The 15,724-nt window shown below is 37.8% G+C and overlaps 1 protein-coding gene and 1 long non-coding RNA gene across 2 annotated transcripts in view; one reads left to right on the top strand and one right to left on the bottom strand.

Annotated features, from left to right (window-relative positions):
* The window catches only part of LOC124293703, a 30,238-nt gene extending 21,164 nt beyond the window's left edge, over positions 1-9,074 (top strand). Inside the window, exon 4 of the long non-coding RNA XR_006903581.1 lies at positions 9,064-9,074. This is a non-coding gene — a long non-coding RNA (uncharacterized LOC124293703). The remainder of the gene's footprint in view (positions 1-9,063) is intronic.
* Positions 1-15,724, bottom strand: part of LOC124293695 (glutamate receptor ionotropic, NMDA 2B) — a 1,867,270-nt gene that overhangs the window by 757,351 nt on the left and 1,094,195 nt on the right. The window contains exon 10 of the mRNA XM_046735718.1: positions 5,021-5,204. Within this exon, the coding sequence (XP_046591674.1) occupies positions 5,021-5,204 (184 nt within the window). The remainder of the gene's footprint in view (positions 1-5,020; positions 5,205-15,724) is intronic.

Below are 15,724 nucleotides of genomic sequence, written 5' to 3'. Positions count from 1 at the left end.
TTTGAGCCAGAACCCCTCTTATATAACTACTTGTGGCGCTCGATTATTCGTGAAACGTTCATGAATACCGATTTGTAATCATGTGGCCGGTGGAATATAAATTTGCAGCAAACGCTACGAACATTACGAAAAATGTAATTGCCGTTCTGAGGAAGTGAATAATGTAACTCAGCATTTATGTGGACTGCACTAGGTTTGTGTAGATTAATACCATTGTGATTAAATATTTTTCATTACACCACAATATTTTTTTTTTCGAATGCAACAGATTACTAACGCAGATGAAATTGAGATTCATCTATCATGCGTTCACTTGTTCGTACAAAATAATCTCTCTATATCTATAAAATGTGAAGAGGTGACCCGCGATATTTCAAAACATACGAAGTTTTTTTTAATTCTCTATCTGCCAACCACATGTTATCAGGATAGAGGAAAATTTATATCTTAAACTGAAAGTGATTCAAAATTTCCAGATGGTCGTTATTTCCAGATGGTAGTGATTTTTCCATGGCAGCATTTTACTACTTGTTCAGTACCTTATAGAACCATGCACAGGTAAGCAAAAGTATTGTTTTGATGGTTGAACGAAATTGATGAAAATACAGAGCTTACATTGTGGGTGCAGAAATGCATCGGGTGTGGAGCGTATTTTTTGTTGATTCTAACCGTTACATGAGTGAAAATGGAATTCAAACTTGTAAAGTTATATCAGTTGTCGAAATGTGCTGCGTGAAGCACAAAACATTGAAGCGCGTAGCGCTGAGTTCCTTGAAAGGGAGCAGCGTGTTGGGGTCGATACGTGAAACCTTTAGTATAATATAACATACGCCATTTACAATACCTTGCCATTAACATCAGTCTTTTGAAATATTCGCCCACTCTTACTCTTAACTCATCTGTCTAATTTCACACCAACAGGCTCCGCAGTTTACATTTCTCTTCGATGGGCATTTAAGAGACGCTATTTCATAATATTCTATTGCATTAAATAATTGTCATTGATGAGTGCTGTACGTTAATTTCGACAAACGATAGTTTGCACGAAATACTGACTTTTATGCATCGTGTCTTGTTTTAGGATTCACTTCTAAATCTGAGAGTTACTCAAGTCCATAGAGGTGCTGTTATGATTAAATCGAGAATTTTTATACAATTGGATACATGTCTATTAAGGTCCAGAGAAGGTTGAAAAGCGTGATGATCTGCTCATACATATAGTCAATTCGACACCGTCATATATCTGAAACAATTTCAGAGTTTAGAAAAATATTAGAGCATACATTAATAACAATATATTCACTTTGTGATACTTTGTAATGCAACTCTAGTACTTCAAATGAAGCTGAGGGGAGCAGCTAAAGTTAGTAGTCAAACGTGTTTGACTTTTTTGAAAGAAAATAATACAGTTCAGTTTTATCGTCATGATGACGTAAAATTGTTGGGAGTTCTAGTTATTTCACCACATTTTGATTTTCATACTTCACTACATTATTTGAATGAACATTAGAATCTTAAATGTTGATTCATGTTGCTAACTACAGCCTTGTGTACTGCAACAGTCGAAGCAGATAGACATGCTTGACAGATATGATTACAAAATACTGCACTATCCGCACAGAAATTCACAAGTTCTCAGTGGAGCATTCACCATATTTCATGGGGGTTTACCTTTTTCATTCAATGCATCTGGTTAATTCACATCCTTATTTTCCCTGTCCTTAAGACTGAGCACAATTTATGTCACGAACGTAATAGTAAGAACAACAGAAGTATCTGTAAAAAACAGACGGTACAACAATCACATATAACACAAAAACATTCAATTAGTCATGCATTTGTACTACAATTATATGTTTATGAAGTCTATAATTTGTTTCATATGGTAACAGGTGCTTTATCACTAATAGTATTGTGGTCGGCGCATAACGCTTGTTGCTGGAAAGGCAATGGTGCTGATAGATAAGTAGATGAAGTTTATAATTGGCGAGTCAATAAAAGACGGTTCGAGACAATGAGTAATACATAGAATGCCAATGTCCAAGTAGATGTCCTTCTGTGTTAGGACATAGTTATGCCGCAACGTAATGTTAGTGAGTTCAACAGATAAACGGTCGGCTAAGAATGGACTAGGTGGCTGCGAAACATAAAACAAAAAACAATCCGGGTTTTATTATGTATGTAGCTGAAACAAAGGAAATGATTTTAGCTTATTAAACGAGGCTGAAGTTACTAATGTTATTGTAACAAAACATCAAGGAAAAAAAGTACTATTGCCCAATTTTAAAATGATTTAAAGGAGTTGGCTTTTCAAAGTGAAAGTATGTTTCGTTTATCATGGTTTACTAAATATTGTACATTCTCGAAGGTGCGAAGTGACGATTTTTCTCAAACATGCATCGTTACAGCAACGTTATTAACTTCATTCTCATCTTATTATTGTGTTTGCACATATCACGTGAGATTGGGTGATTCAGTCAATATGAAAATGTATAGCGTACCGTTGTTTTAAGTATTGACAAATGTATAGTAATCTTTTTGGTGAGTAGTTAGTGGTGCTGAACAACAGATAAATGAAGTATACATTTTAGTAGTCTGATGGCCATCGGTTTGTTCCAATAAGATATGCAAAATGTTGAGTTTTGTACAGCTGTCGGTTATCTTCTGTTTGGAATATCGTCTTGCCGGAGTTTAACATTTACAAGTTCCAATAAATTCGAGCGGAATAGGAATGGTCCAAATGACTGAAATAAATGAAGCAACAAACAAGGAAAAGGTTCCATTTTATCAATGATAAGTACTACACCGTGCGACACTGAATCAAAGTAATATATTGAACAAATACATACTAAACTTACAAATTAATAAACAAACAAGTTATGCATTTGGTAGAAATGAAGAGGTTGAGGCTAAGCTATTCATATATTAAATGTTTTGTGTATAAATACAATCTAATGAGAATTATCGAATTACTATACCGTCTGATTTGAATGACGCATCGTAACTATACTTCCAATAGCTTTGGTTAGCATTGTTCTATCTTATGATTCATGACGAGCGAACAACCTTCTTCTTGGCATTTGCGTAATAGCCATGTATGCATGTCACAAATGTTGCTTATTATATTCTGGTTGTTATTCAGACTGTTTGTCGAATTTGTATCTGATTACAGAATATCTCATCTTTTCTTTGGTTCGATTCTGTGTTTACACCTACCTCAGACGATCCATTTTGTAAAATCACAAGAGCCCGTAATGCAGATGCCACTAATAATTCAGCTTCAGAGGGCTGGACTGGCTTTTCTTAGGAGTCAGTAGATAAATCGGAATCTCCACTGGACGTGTTGAGTGTTTATGTACACAAATCATACCTCTAAGAAATATCGAATTTTAAGGGAAAAATGTTGGCCTTCTAATTGTAAAGGTTAATAATAATAACAATCTGCTTGAAACCACAGTGGTCATTCTATTTCACTCTTAGTACACTCAATCACTGATGCACTCACTCACTTATTTTATAAGACCAATTGGTATGACTGATTTTCACGAAGATTCGAGCGGAATCGTGTCCACAAGGTGCTCTGGCGTAGAGAAGAGGAAGAAAAATAATTTCCATGTTCATCATCTTTGAGAGCTGATACTGCGGAAACCAGTTGACAGATTTCGATCAACCTTTCTCACTAAGGTTATATATCGGCCAGAATTACCAGCTCTGTAAGTCTCATTTAAAAAAATTCACGCGTTCCTAAGATATAACGGAATGCTTATACATGAGAAGATGGAAAGTAGTTCGGCCGGGTAAATAATTCTCGGCTAGCTTTCGCCTTTATAACTTGGCGGCGATTCGCTGCCGCGAATCTAGATATCCCGAATCATGAGTCGATAAACAGTGTTGTCGATAAATATGTACAATACGCTGCTATGGAAACTATTTTTCACAACAAAACGCAGATTTCCCATGCCCTGTGCAAGATTTAATACAAACTATAAATCCTTGTTACGAGTATTATGTATCGAGGTGATTTGGTTGACTGAAGTGAAACTCCAAAGCAAAGGACTTGGACGCGTCGATCTATGGAGCGCAGGACTTAAACGGCGAAAACTCCGGCGCAAACTACCTGGATGCGTCAATTCACGGAGTGCAGAATCACGTTAGGTTAGGCAATAATAATGATGCTACGTCCGTGCTCATGGGCGGCCATCTTTAGATCTCGCGCAGCCATTTTTATGCAGTTTTGTCAATTTTTCTTCCGATAATACTGTCATATTACACGTTCTGGTTTACTTTTAAATCAATACGAGGCAATATTTCGATGGCATTTACTACTTTGTTCAATTTAAAGTTCAATATGCATATCGGTTTGATACATAATGAGGTCCCAACCAGCGTTCCGTGCCTCAAGATTTTAACAAGTTTTTCCGTTCCAGTGCATGTTTGGATTCACTTTAAAATCAATCAGGAGCGATATTTCGATGGCAGTAACCCCTCTTTCAAATTGTAACCCCATGCATATGGCCGTTTGTCATTTATTGAGGTCCCAAGCCTAGGGGCAGAGAAGAAAATTTTTCATTCTACATCAACTTTGGCTAACAATAACTCCGAAACTGCGGGACAGATTTGTATCCGATTCATAGAGCAAGGTCAGATGGACAAGATCTTCCTTTCCTGTAAGTTTTGTTAGAAAATATCCTCCGGTTACGAAGGTATGATACTCTGATTCCCGACAGAAGTTGGGCCGCGTAAATGATTCTCGATTGGCGCTCGCCGGTTTACGGGTGCTTATTAGCGATTCGCTGCCGCGAATCTTGATATGTTTCAAATCCAGCAGAGTTATATTTTTACGATATTCAAGTTATGTTTATTTGTTTATAATATGACATTACTTAATAATGACAATGTTTCACGATCAATCAAGACCATACAGGCAATGATCATTAAAAAGCTGTCGAAAAATTAAAGCAAATTCAGAAATCATCAAGCAGTCAGTATATATATTCGAATGGAAAAATGCAAAACTCACCTAAGAACGCTGTCGGTGAAATAATGCCCGTTCGTTTGGCTACCACAATTGCGATTCCTGTCTCCATGTAGGGTACTGTAAAATCAACCACTGCCTCCCGCTCAGAATTTATCATCAAAGAAGTCATTACCATGTCAGTTCTTCGGTTAACCAGATCAGCAATTAGTCCATTCCACTTGCCATTCTGAAAAACAAATGTATAATGTATTGTTACAAAAGTATCTTCCCACTCTGTGTATTCGAACAAACACTATTGTTGTAAAAAGAGTGACTGCGGTATTCATGAACGTCGGTTATACGTATAACCGGCGTAGTACATAACGGCCCGTTATAATCTATTGTTTATATTGTTGTTATCTTACGAAACGAATAACTAGTGTAATAGCTATAACGGCTCTATAATTTGACAGTTTACTATTTTTGCCGTCTAGTATTTATTGAACAAATGATGCGCTGCTGCAGCTCATTATCGGAGGAACGCGCACCACGATAGTTGCCTGCAATTGCAAACATCAAGCGTTTATCATTAATTATTAATTGACGTGCAGTCGTATTACGGTGAAATTTCACTGCCATAGTTATGGTTCAAAACATTGTACAAATTCTGTGTGAGCGAATTCTTTCACGGACGACAATCTACGCTGGGCCCAAAATCACCAAAGGTAAGTTAACATGTTAATTGTACATGAAAAATTGTACGTATGGTGACCATCCACAAAATCATTTTTGAAAATCCCCCCTGAAAAGATTCTCCCGGACAAAATCCTCACCGCAGAAAGTCTTATATTCTCGTGCGAAGTAATTTAAGGACTTTGCCTACTCCCGGCGGAACTGCTGCTTGCAGACGTTCACGCGATGCAAGTTTTCTCCATCATTTACAAGGATATCGAACTTCTATTAGAAGCATTTTGAAGGCGAAGGAGCAATCTATGTCGTATATTTTTCCGAATCAAAATTTTTTTCTTCAGAGTCGTAAAAAACAGCACTGAAAGTGAGCAAAGTTCCCGTTGTATTAAAACAAGAACGAGTTTTTTTTTCACAATTCTACAAAATACACGACACAGATACATCCTTCACCTTTAATTTAGGACCAAGAGCAATAAAATCGAACTCAAGAGTTGCGAGAAAACTTGCACGAGCTTAAGCATGAAACAGCGGATTTTCGCCGCGAAAAGCGATTACTAGCTAGCGCCATCTCTGGCTTGGTTCTTCGTGAAATAATATTAGTAAAGTATCTAGAACTCCTTGATAAGTGTTCATCAGTCATTCGCCATGGCTAAGATGAGGAAAGTGTTACGGAAAAGTAAAAAAAAGGGCCAGGGTTAGAAAAATTTGGCGGCTTATTAGAGGAAGAGGTGAATAGAATGGCATCTAGTTTGCTCACATAGACTTGATTGTTTTCATTTTCAGACCGAATAACTAACATACACGATTTATTAATTCAGAACACCGTATTTTCTTAACAATCTCTTCGAGTTATTATTTACCGTCCCTTTCTCAATGTGTGTTTTGTCAACCTATTCTTCCGAAAATCATTTTCCATCTTTCGTCCACTCACGATGACAAACTTACCGATGACTCTTACCGCACACTGATCTACCTGACTGACTATTTGATTGTGATATTTGACATCTACTTGCCAAGGTCAATGCACAATACACTAATGAATTGAAAACATGAAATGCTATCGAAGACATTGTTGCAGCGTAAAGTTTCAATGCCAGCCACGTCCGGTATGCTACATTCACGTTTCGAAATGCCAATCATTCAGCTCCATGAAACCTGAGACTCGACTCCAGCACTGATTCAGCTTTATCAGTTTTGTGAATTGGGAAAAAAAATTCAACAAGCTATTGCTGTCCTTTTCAAACAGGAGTGATACTGTTTTATTCTCCAATAGTAATATATTTCTGCCTGAAATATCGTAAATTTGACTCGCAAGTGACGAATGGAAAAAAATTGATTATTCTTATGTATGATACAATTGAGAGAAAAAATAAAACATTTTCTATTGAGAAATATTACTATTATATTTCCCGCGATTACCTAGAAAATAGATTTTACGAAGCTGTAATAACGTACATTTTTCAACCATTTCTGAAGAAAAATTTGTGAATAGAAGTAAAACATTTATCTGAAACAACACCCACCTGGGGGTCAGGACTCAAATCAGACCGGCTCCAATATTTTGTACATACTTGTCAATCGGTTACATTATATACGGTCAATGTAGAATTGCTGTGAGCCAAATGATCGATGAAGAATTGGTCGCGGAAGACACGCCAACCGAAGACACGATAACAGGTAATGTTATCGAGTTTGACGAGGTCAGATCTTCAACAGAATTCGTCGAAGTCGATCTGTTTTGCTCGGAGGTAATATCCAACTCTCTGATTTCTATAACGGCAGCCAATAAGGAGACGACAATTATAGGTACAAGTACATCCGTAAGTGTTTCGCCCACAACCGACAGTAATGTGGTAGAAGACCATGAGTTGCAATTGGAAAGGATAGTGGATCAATCGAAGATCGAATCAAGTCCTCCATTCAAGTTGGCCGGCAGAAGAATAGTGGATATAAATCACTTCCTGAGCAGTATCCAAAAGCTAGCTTCTCACCCACCTTATGATTCATTTCAACCGTCACCTTCAAATGTAAATTTTGTAATAAGATCGAATCAATAGACTCAGAATACCGTAAATCAGATTCCTCATCTTTAAACTCAGCCATAGTATCAGGAATTGTGTCCAGAAGTGGTGATTTTTCTCAACTCAAAGAAATTAGCGCTGCTATAGATATGCCTTGCATGGCTAAGAAATCATGGAATAAATTTCACGAAATTGTCAGTGATGCCTATCATGATGTTTCTCGGGAAGAGATGATCAAGGCTGGGACGGAAGAGGCGAGATTGGCCCGTGAGGCAGACGATGTTGACGAAGACGGGTACCCTTGCGTAGCGGTTGTTGCGGATGGGTCTTGGGCCAAACGATCTTACCGTACAAAATATGATTCTCTTTCGGGTGTAGCAGTAATAGTAGGGTATAGGACGAAGAAAGTTTTGTTTATCGGGGTTCGAAACAAGTATTGTTCCATTTGTAATAGGTCGAAACAAGGGGAGTCAAAATCAGTCGTGGATCATAAGTGCGCCAAAAACTGGGGGGGTTCTAGTACCGCAATGGAATCTGACATAATAGTAGAGGGATTCAAATGTAGTTTAGAAATGCACGGCCTAAAAAATTACAAATTGATAGGAGATGAAGATAGTAGCATTCACCGCACGCTTATCGATACAATGCCGTATGGACCGGAGGCAATAGTCGTAAAAATTGAATGCCGCAACCATGTGCTCCGAAACTATGGTACTCGACTGCGAGATCTCTGTGTCAACTGTAAGGTCGGTACAGTGATTCTACGAAATTCTTTACGCAAAACCTTGAAACGCCTACGTTATGCAGTAACTTCTGCTATTCGTCACCGGATAGCAGAAAAAATAATAAGCAGCGATACGATCGGGTCGAGGAATTGCGTAAAGATATAAAAAACGGTCAGAATCATCTTTTCGGGGACCATCGGTTGTTTAAAGACCGTGGTTATTTCTGCGACGGTAACCCGAAGCCGGGTGAAATAAACCATGTGCAGGATATGAAAGCGACTAGTATCTTCCAAGAGATCCTTTCGGCGATGAATCGAGTCACTGAGCACGTCTCTAGCCTGATATGGGACGTCGACAACAACGTGACCGAGTTGTACAACTGTTTCTAAGGCTATAGGGGGCAAGCGTGTCAATTTTACCCTTCGCGGATCAAATCAAGCAAGATGCGAATCTGCCGTAGTGAGGATGAATGCCGGTGGACAGTTCAATGCGTGAGTCAGTCAGAAATTAGGAATGGGTGGGCCGGGGAAATTCACCGTCAAGTACTGTACAAATAAACCGCGATCTCTTCACTCTCGAAAGCCGGCTTTCAAATCAAAATCAAAATCTTTCGTCGCCCAGTCCGTTGACACCGACTACGGTCCGGACGCTGCATGTCCGTCGCAACCAGACATGTCTGAAGAGAAATTGGCTGTCGCTAAGAAGGATTTCGTGCAAGCCTTGCATTCGGTGGATACGTTGGTAATCGAACGACAAACTAGAGGACAAAGCATGTCTGAAGAATGGAACGATGAGCGTAGAAAGCGGTTGATTGCCTCAGAATTTGATGAAATTTGCTAAGGACGGCCACAGACATCTTGCGCCAAATTAGTTGAACGAATTCGCTATACCGATTTCCACGGTAACTCGAGTACAAGGTGAGGTATCGAAAAGGAGGCTTTGGCAATCAGTCACTTTGCTTCGGAATATGGAGTTACGGTGGAATCTAGTTATTTAGTGGTGGACGAGGAGCTACCGTTCTTCGCGGCGTTACCTGATGGATTGGTGGACTAGGACGCCATTATCGAGGTGAAATGTCATGCTTTTGCCAAAGAGCTGACTCCAATGGAGGGCATAGAGTCGAAAAATATAAAATTTATGTCCATTACGAATGGCGAAGTCAAGTTGATAACGTCACACAATTATTTTTATTAGGTTCAGGGTCTTCTCCACATTACGAAAAGGAAGTGGTGCTATTTCGGAGTTTGGACGCCGTAAGGACTGATCTTCGACAAAATTATTCGCGACGACAATTTTTGTAAATTGAAAATGGAAAATAAATTAGCCGACTTCTTTCATTTCTGCCTTTTGTCAGAAATAGTAGACTCCAAACGTGCCCGACAACTTCTGATTCGGGACCTTCCTCAAATAATTGAAGCTAGAAATTCTGCGGTCGGATCAAAAAACTCAACGACTGATTTTTCCACCCGTAAGAAAAAGAAAACGACAACCGACAGTACTAATGAGCAACTGTACAGACGTTTTTACATATTTGTATATTTTTCCTTTCATTGATACATAACTATTTCACAATAATGTCACAATCATAAAACTATTCTTGATTCAAGAATATTTTATTTCTTGGATCAAGAGTACGCTATTTTTTTAATAAAAACATCACATATACTTGAATGAAGAATACTCAGCACTTGATTCAAGAATATCTTAATTCTTGATTCAAGGAGTGTTTTCTTTGTGTGTAGGCCATTTTTTTATTCTTTGTATTACAAATCAACCCTCGCATGTATATCCTGCTTGTTAAATTTTCATTTCTCAGTTACAGCCCATTCGAAATTTTGCATGGATGCAATGTGTTTTCACATTATGTTTTCACATTCAGAAATGAATGAATTTCTGAATAATGATCTTTCCCAATCATTTGCTGAATGCTTGCATCTTTTATTCCATAATTTTCATTGAAACAGTTTATTTTGAAGATTCGTTTTATTTCTATAATAATTACTTGTTTTACCAAAGAAACGTCATAACGGAAAGCGAAAAGTATGGTATTCCACGCGATCGAACGTATATATTTTATTTATTGACGCGCCATTACTTTTGATTACGTTTTGTAACATAGAGTTTGCTGATTTTTCAATACGCCTTATCTATCAATTTCTAATATACTCCTGCATGCCTGACTTAATTTTTTTGGTTTACTAATTTTCTTTAGAATATCTATCGATGTATGTAACACTTTCAATTTTTCCTGGCATGGTTGGGAGGTTGGGACGGGATAGGGTGGGTCTCTTCATCGCAGCGACCTCTACGTGGTGAGACCTAGGTAATTGATAGCAATGTATTTAGTGGAATCCGCGATTCTAGATCGATCCACTCAAGAATCGATCTTCTGGGTCGAGGAAATAGATCTTTTGTTGTGATACTTTACTAATCGATTTTTTCTAAACATTCTCTATAAAATTCATTATCCAAGTAATTGCATAAAATTCAAAAACATACTTTTAAGGTTACGTTGACTCAATCCTCAATATCTTTCCAAATATACAAGTCCATTGATAAGATATCGTCAGGATTGATTAAATAATAGTATTTAATCAACTCTCTCGATGGCTTTTTAATGTAAAAAATAACAAGTTCATTTTTTATTCGCCGAAAGAACAGCGACAGCGATAATTGTCGGTACAGAGTTACAGAATCCCTCTACTGGCATTGACAGACAAGGGCTAGCTACCCAAAGCTTAGAAGCTGGCCATGATAGCTTCTGTCACTCTAGAGAATAACGTAGTTCATACTTTGACATTACCTACCTCCTTTAAATGTCGCAATGCTCTCGTCGTCCTTTACTAAGTTCACTTTACAAGCAAAAAGTACATGCAAATCTCTCTCACAAAGTATTCAGCAAAGTAGCATAAATCGTGTAAAAGCGGTTTAATAAAAGAAACATTCAACAAATAAATGCAAAAATTCTACAATTCTAATATAATTGCTACTGTTGAAAATATTGGCGCATTTTCCTCTAACCATATGGTGTTGATTTTGACTCTGATTTGGATCTAGCTAACATAACGTTTTAGACTTATTGTCACTCTATCCAAATACGCCGAGGCATCAACACCTTATCAGGAACCGGTTGTCATATAGTGTAGGTAATCAATGTAAATCAAATTTAATCTTGTCAAGTATCTACTCTAGAATCAATAGTATCACTTCAATAAGTATTTCAATATACTTATGCCATATAATGTTGAGATACCCGTAGTAACTCTTGTAACACGAATTAGCGAAACGCGACAGCTAAACACGAAATCGTAATCCGGATAAATGAGTGCCTGTCTACCGCACTGAATTTTACGAATTATTATTACGTATAATCGTATTATTGGGCGCCAGGAAGATTATTTTCTATTTTGCTACCTTATCTTGGCCACGTGAACGGTTAATTCGCGGTATATATTGACACGGGGTCGTTATGATCGTTCAAGGCTCCCGGCAATCGAAGTTGAGCAAATTTCTTTATGGAAGCGGATTGTGGTGGATTCGGTAGAAATTATGTATGTAGATTATTACCGTACCTTGTTTATTCTATCTTTAACAGGTTTTCAAAGCTTTCCACTAACACACTGTACGCTTCTTTCCACTTTCTTTCTTTGCACTCAGCACGTGTTGCGCTCTACTATACTGTAAAGAAAAGACTGCCCTGCTGCCGCGCCGTGGATACAGATCAGCGTATCAACAGCTCGGCTACACGAGTCCTTGCCTGTCATGACTGTTCGGCGCACGTATTTAAGGGGCTATTAAAGAAGCGCTGTACACTTGGAAAACGTGGAGAGCCAAAACTCCTATACCACTAAAGCGATCGCAACGAAACTTGGGCAACTGATAGCTTTCGCATAAAGTGGAGCGGTTTTTATTTTTTCGAAATTTAAAAAAAAATTACAGATCGGTTACCACTCACACAAATTGAGAAAATTTTCACGGCTGCACTGAATGGATCGAACTATCCGGTATGATGCCACTCGGCGCTGATGTAACACAAATTTTGACCCTAGTCCCGTAGGATTTGATGGTGAAATGAAAAAATGGCATCTGATCTGGTTTGCGATTACGAAAAACACCGACATCTCATTTTGGCGGCATTTTTTACCAACGTCACACGCCGGAATCATGCTTTCACATCGTCCATCGCAGATACAGAGTGGCGGCGCTGGTGATATCTTCCGCTACTGGAGCGTATTGCTCGTGCTGCCACAAACAAATCACGTGGCAACTCTGTGAACTACACCCGCGACTAGAAATTTTCGAGCGATGATTGTTACTGTGTCTCGTTCTGTAGCTCATACCGATTGCTTGTAGTTTTTTAAAACATGGAAAAGACCCGAACTAAACGAGAATCGTAATTAATATGGAAAGAAGTCATTTGCCTTGCGTTGCTCTTGTTCATTCCATAAAAACGGAAAAAAAATAATACGAATAATTACTCGTAGGTCTCAAGATGGCATAACCTCGCCACATTGACAAACTGAAATATAACTGTTCACAGGAGCGACCGATTCATTTTTGGGATATAAATTCCGACCAGCTTATATTTCTACTCGTTTTATTTGTCAATTTGAACTTTTATGAAATTGATTCGAATGAGCGACAAGGAATCGTAGTCCATCTAGTCCCCTTCGACTGACAGTTAGCATAGAGTACATATAACCTGCTCCAGTTACAATGCGGCAGATTTGAATATACCTAGGATAGATAAAATTGTCATTCGGGTCGAAATCCCGACAAGCTTGTAATTTCTACTTCTTTTAATTTAATAATTTCGACTTCTTTAAAAACGATAATTTATTCGAACAATCGACGAGGAATCGTAGTCCATTCAGCCCCTTTCGACTGACAGCTAGCACAGAGTACACATAACCTGACCGAGCCGACAATGCGGCAGATTTGAATATAACTAGGATGAATAAAATTGTCATTGGGATTGAAATCCCGACAAGCATGTGATGTTTACTTCTTCTCATTTAATAATTTCCACTTTTTCAAAAACGATGATTGATTCGAACAATCGACGGTGAATCCCAGTCCATCCAGCCCGTCTCGGCTAACAGCTAGCAGAAGGAACGTATAACCTAACCCTGCTTACAGTTAGCATAACATAAATATCAAGTCGCGTGCGGCATAACCTGACCTCTCCGACTCAACAACAAATTTGAATACGAGTGGGACGAATAAAATCGGAATAACGCTAATCTCGTTATTAATACTCGTTTTATTCATTGCTTCTGATTTTTCGAAAAAGAAGAAATTGATTTGAATAATGGGTGGCAGATAAAGAAAGTAGGAGCTGGTTTGGGGCACTCAAGATATAAGAAATTGGAGTTTGTGGGCCAACGAGAGAGGGGAACTCAGGGAGTCCCAGTTGCCTTTGTTTGACACGTGTTATTAAATAAGGGTAACATTGGCACACCAGTTCTTTTCTCTTCTTCCATTTCGATATGACACTCTCGGCTCATTCTTACCATAAAGATATTAGCGTTTTCCACTGGTTGCACTGAGTGCGTACTGGCTCAAACAGGGGGCACTCGTTCCGTGCATGCGTCGCCCGGCATCGGGGCAAACCTTCTGAGTGGAACACGCCGTAACCGGTACAAGTCAGTGTCATCGCTCCGGTCTTTCAAGTTCGTCTTGCGAATCTAACGATTATTCGAACGATACGAGTCAAATACAAAAGTTATTATGATCGAAATTGACGATGAAAGGATAGAACTGAAGTTCATCGTCAATTCCAAGGTCATAATACTAAAAATTGTCGTCTCAGACCGAGAATTGTGTTAGAAGTTATCGAGTAAGTGATAATACTATATTGTTTAGGTTATGTACAAAAAAAAATTAATAGCAATTCTAGATAGATAGATAACGTTTATTAACCATCCTTGACCCTTGGGCTTGAGGATATTACATCATATTACACTATCATTTAATCTCACATCCTTAACATTGTACATTTTATACATTTTCTATACTTTCTATCTATACGTATACATATATGGGTACGTCCAATACTTTTCGGCCGCAGCTTGCGGGCTTGGGTCAGCGATTCAGCTGCTAATTTTTTTCAAGAAAGTAAGTTACAAAAAGGACGATTCTCTAAATTTGAGCTTAATAGAAAAAAATCTGGTGGCTATGGAAATTTTTGAAGTTTTTAATAATTCAATTTTCTAGTTATTTTCACGATTTTTTCATGGGAGCTCTGTGGGACTTAAAGACTCGAATCAAACAGCATTCCCCTTCTCTGACCTTGTATTTTGAGGAAAAAAATAGTTTTTTGCTCCAAAGCAATATCCAGTTTAATTAGGACCCTTTTCATGAACTACTATTGTAGCAAAATTTCGCATAACTTTGAAACGCTGCCAAGTCAAGAATTTTCCAAGTAGACGGCCAATCGACGGCTCAAATTTTTCCTCTAGGTATACTTTATCACTACCTACACGAATTATTATTAATTACCACGTTCCTTTATATACGGCCTCGCAAAACCAACTGATTTCTGACAAATCGCTGTTTTCAGATAGCTGCAACTTTTTTCTATCAACTCGAAATCGCTTGAAAATTTCAGGGAAAATACTTCATTCTATCCCCAAACAACGCTGAAAATTTCCAGCTAGGAGTCAAAGTTGTTAACGATCTGTGAATTTTCAAAATGTTCAAGTTTCCCACGTAACATTTCGTATTTCATGGCATTATCAACTATATAACAAGTATTGAGTATGACTTCATGGGAAACAAAGAAACAAATATTCAATTTCAAATAAATAATTGCAATACAAATGATAAATAAAAATATTTTATACTACTATAAATATCCTATTCTCGCAGTCAATGAGTTTTTTTTTAAGGCGATACAAATTATAGGGATGTAAGCCATATTTTTATAATATTACTTCAGTATGTAATTTTGCAAGCTCTTCATGTTTTTTTTTATTCAGGTTAATAATCGACAAGTGTAAATTTACCACTCGCAATTCAAGAAGTCGTTGATAATGCCATGAAATATTAAATATTATGTGGGAAACTTGAACATTTTGGACATTCACAGCTCGCTAACAACTCTGACTCCTAGCTGGAAACTTTCAGCGTTATTTGGGGATGGAATGAAGTATACTCCCTGAAAATTTCAAGCTATTTTTAGTTGATAGAAAAAAGTTACAGGTATCTGAAAACAGCGATTTTTCAGAAATCAGTTCATTTTGCGAGGCCGTATATAAAAAGGAACGTGGTAATTAATAATAATTCGTGTAGGTAGTGATAAAGTATACCTAGACGAACAATTTGAGCCA

Source organism: Neodiprion lecontei, chromosome 3, assembly GCF_021901455.1.
Source record: "Neodiprion lecontei isolate iyNeoLeco1 chromosome 3, iyNeoLeco1.1, whole genome shotgun sequence".
NCBI lineage: Eukaryota > Metazoa > Arthropoda > Insecta > Hymenoptera > Diprionidae > Neodiprion > Neodiprion lecontei.
The sequence above is the reverse complement of the archived record's forward strand: the minus strand, read 5'-3'. Positions and strand labels throughout refer to the sequence as shown.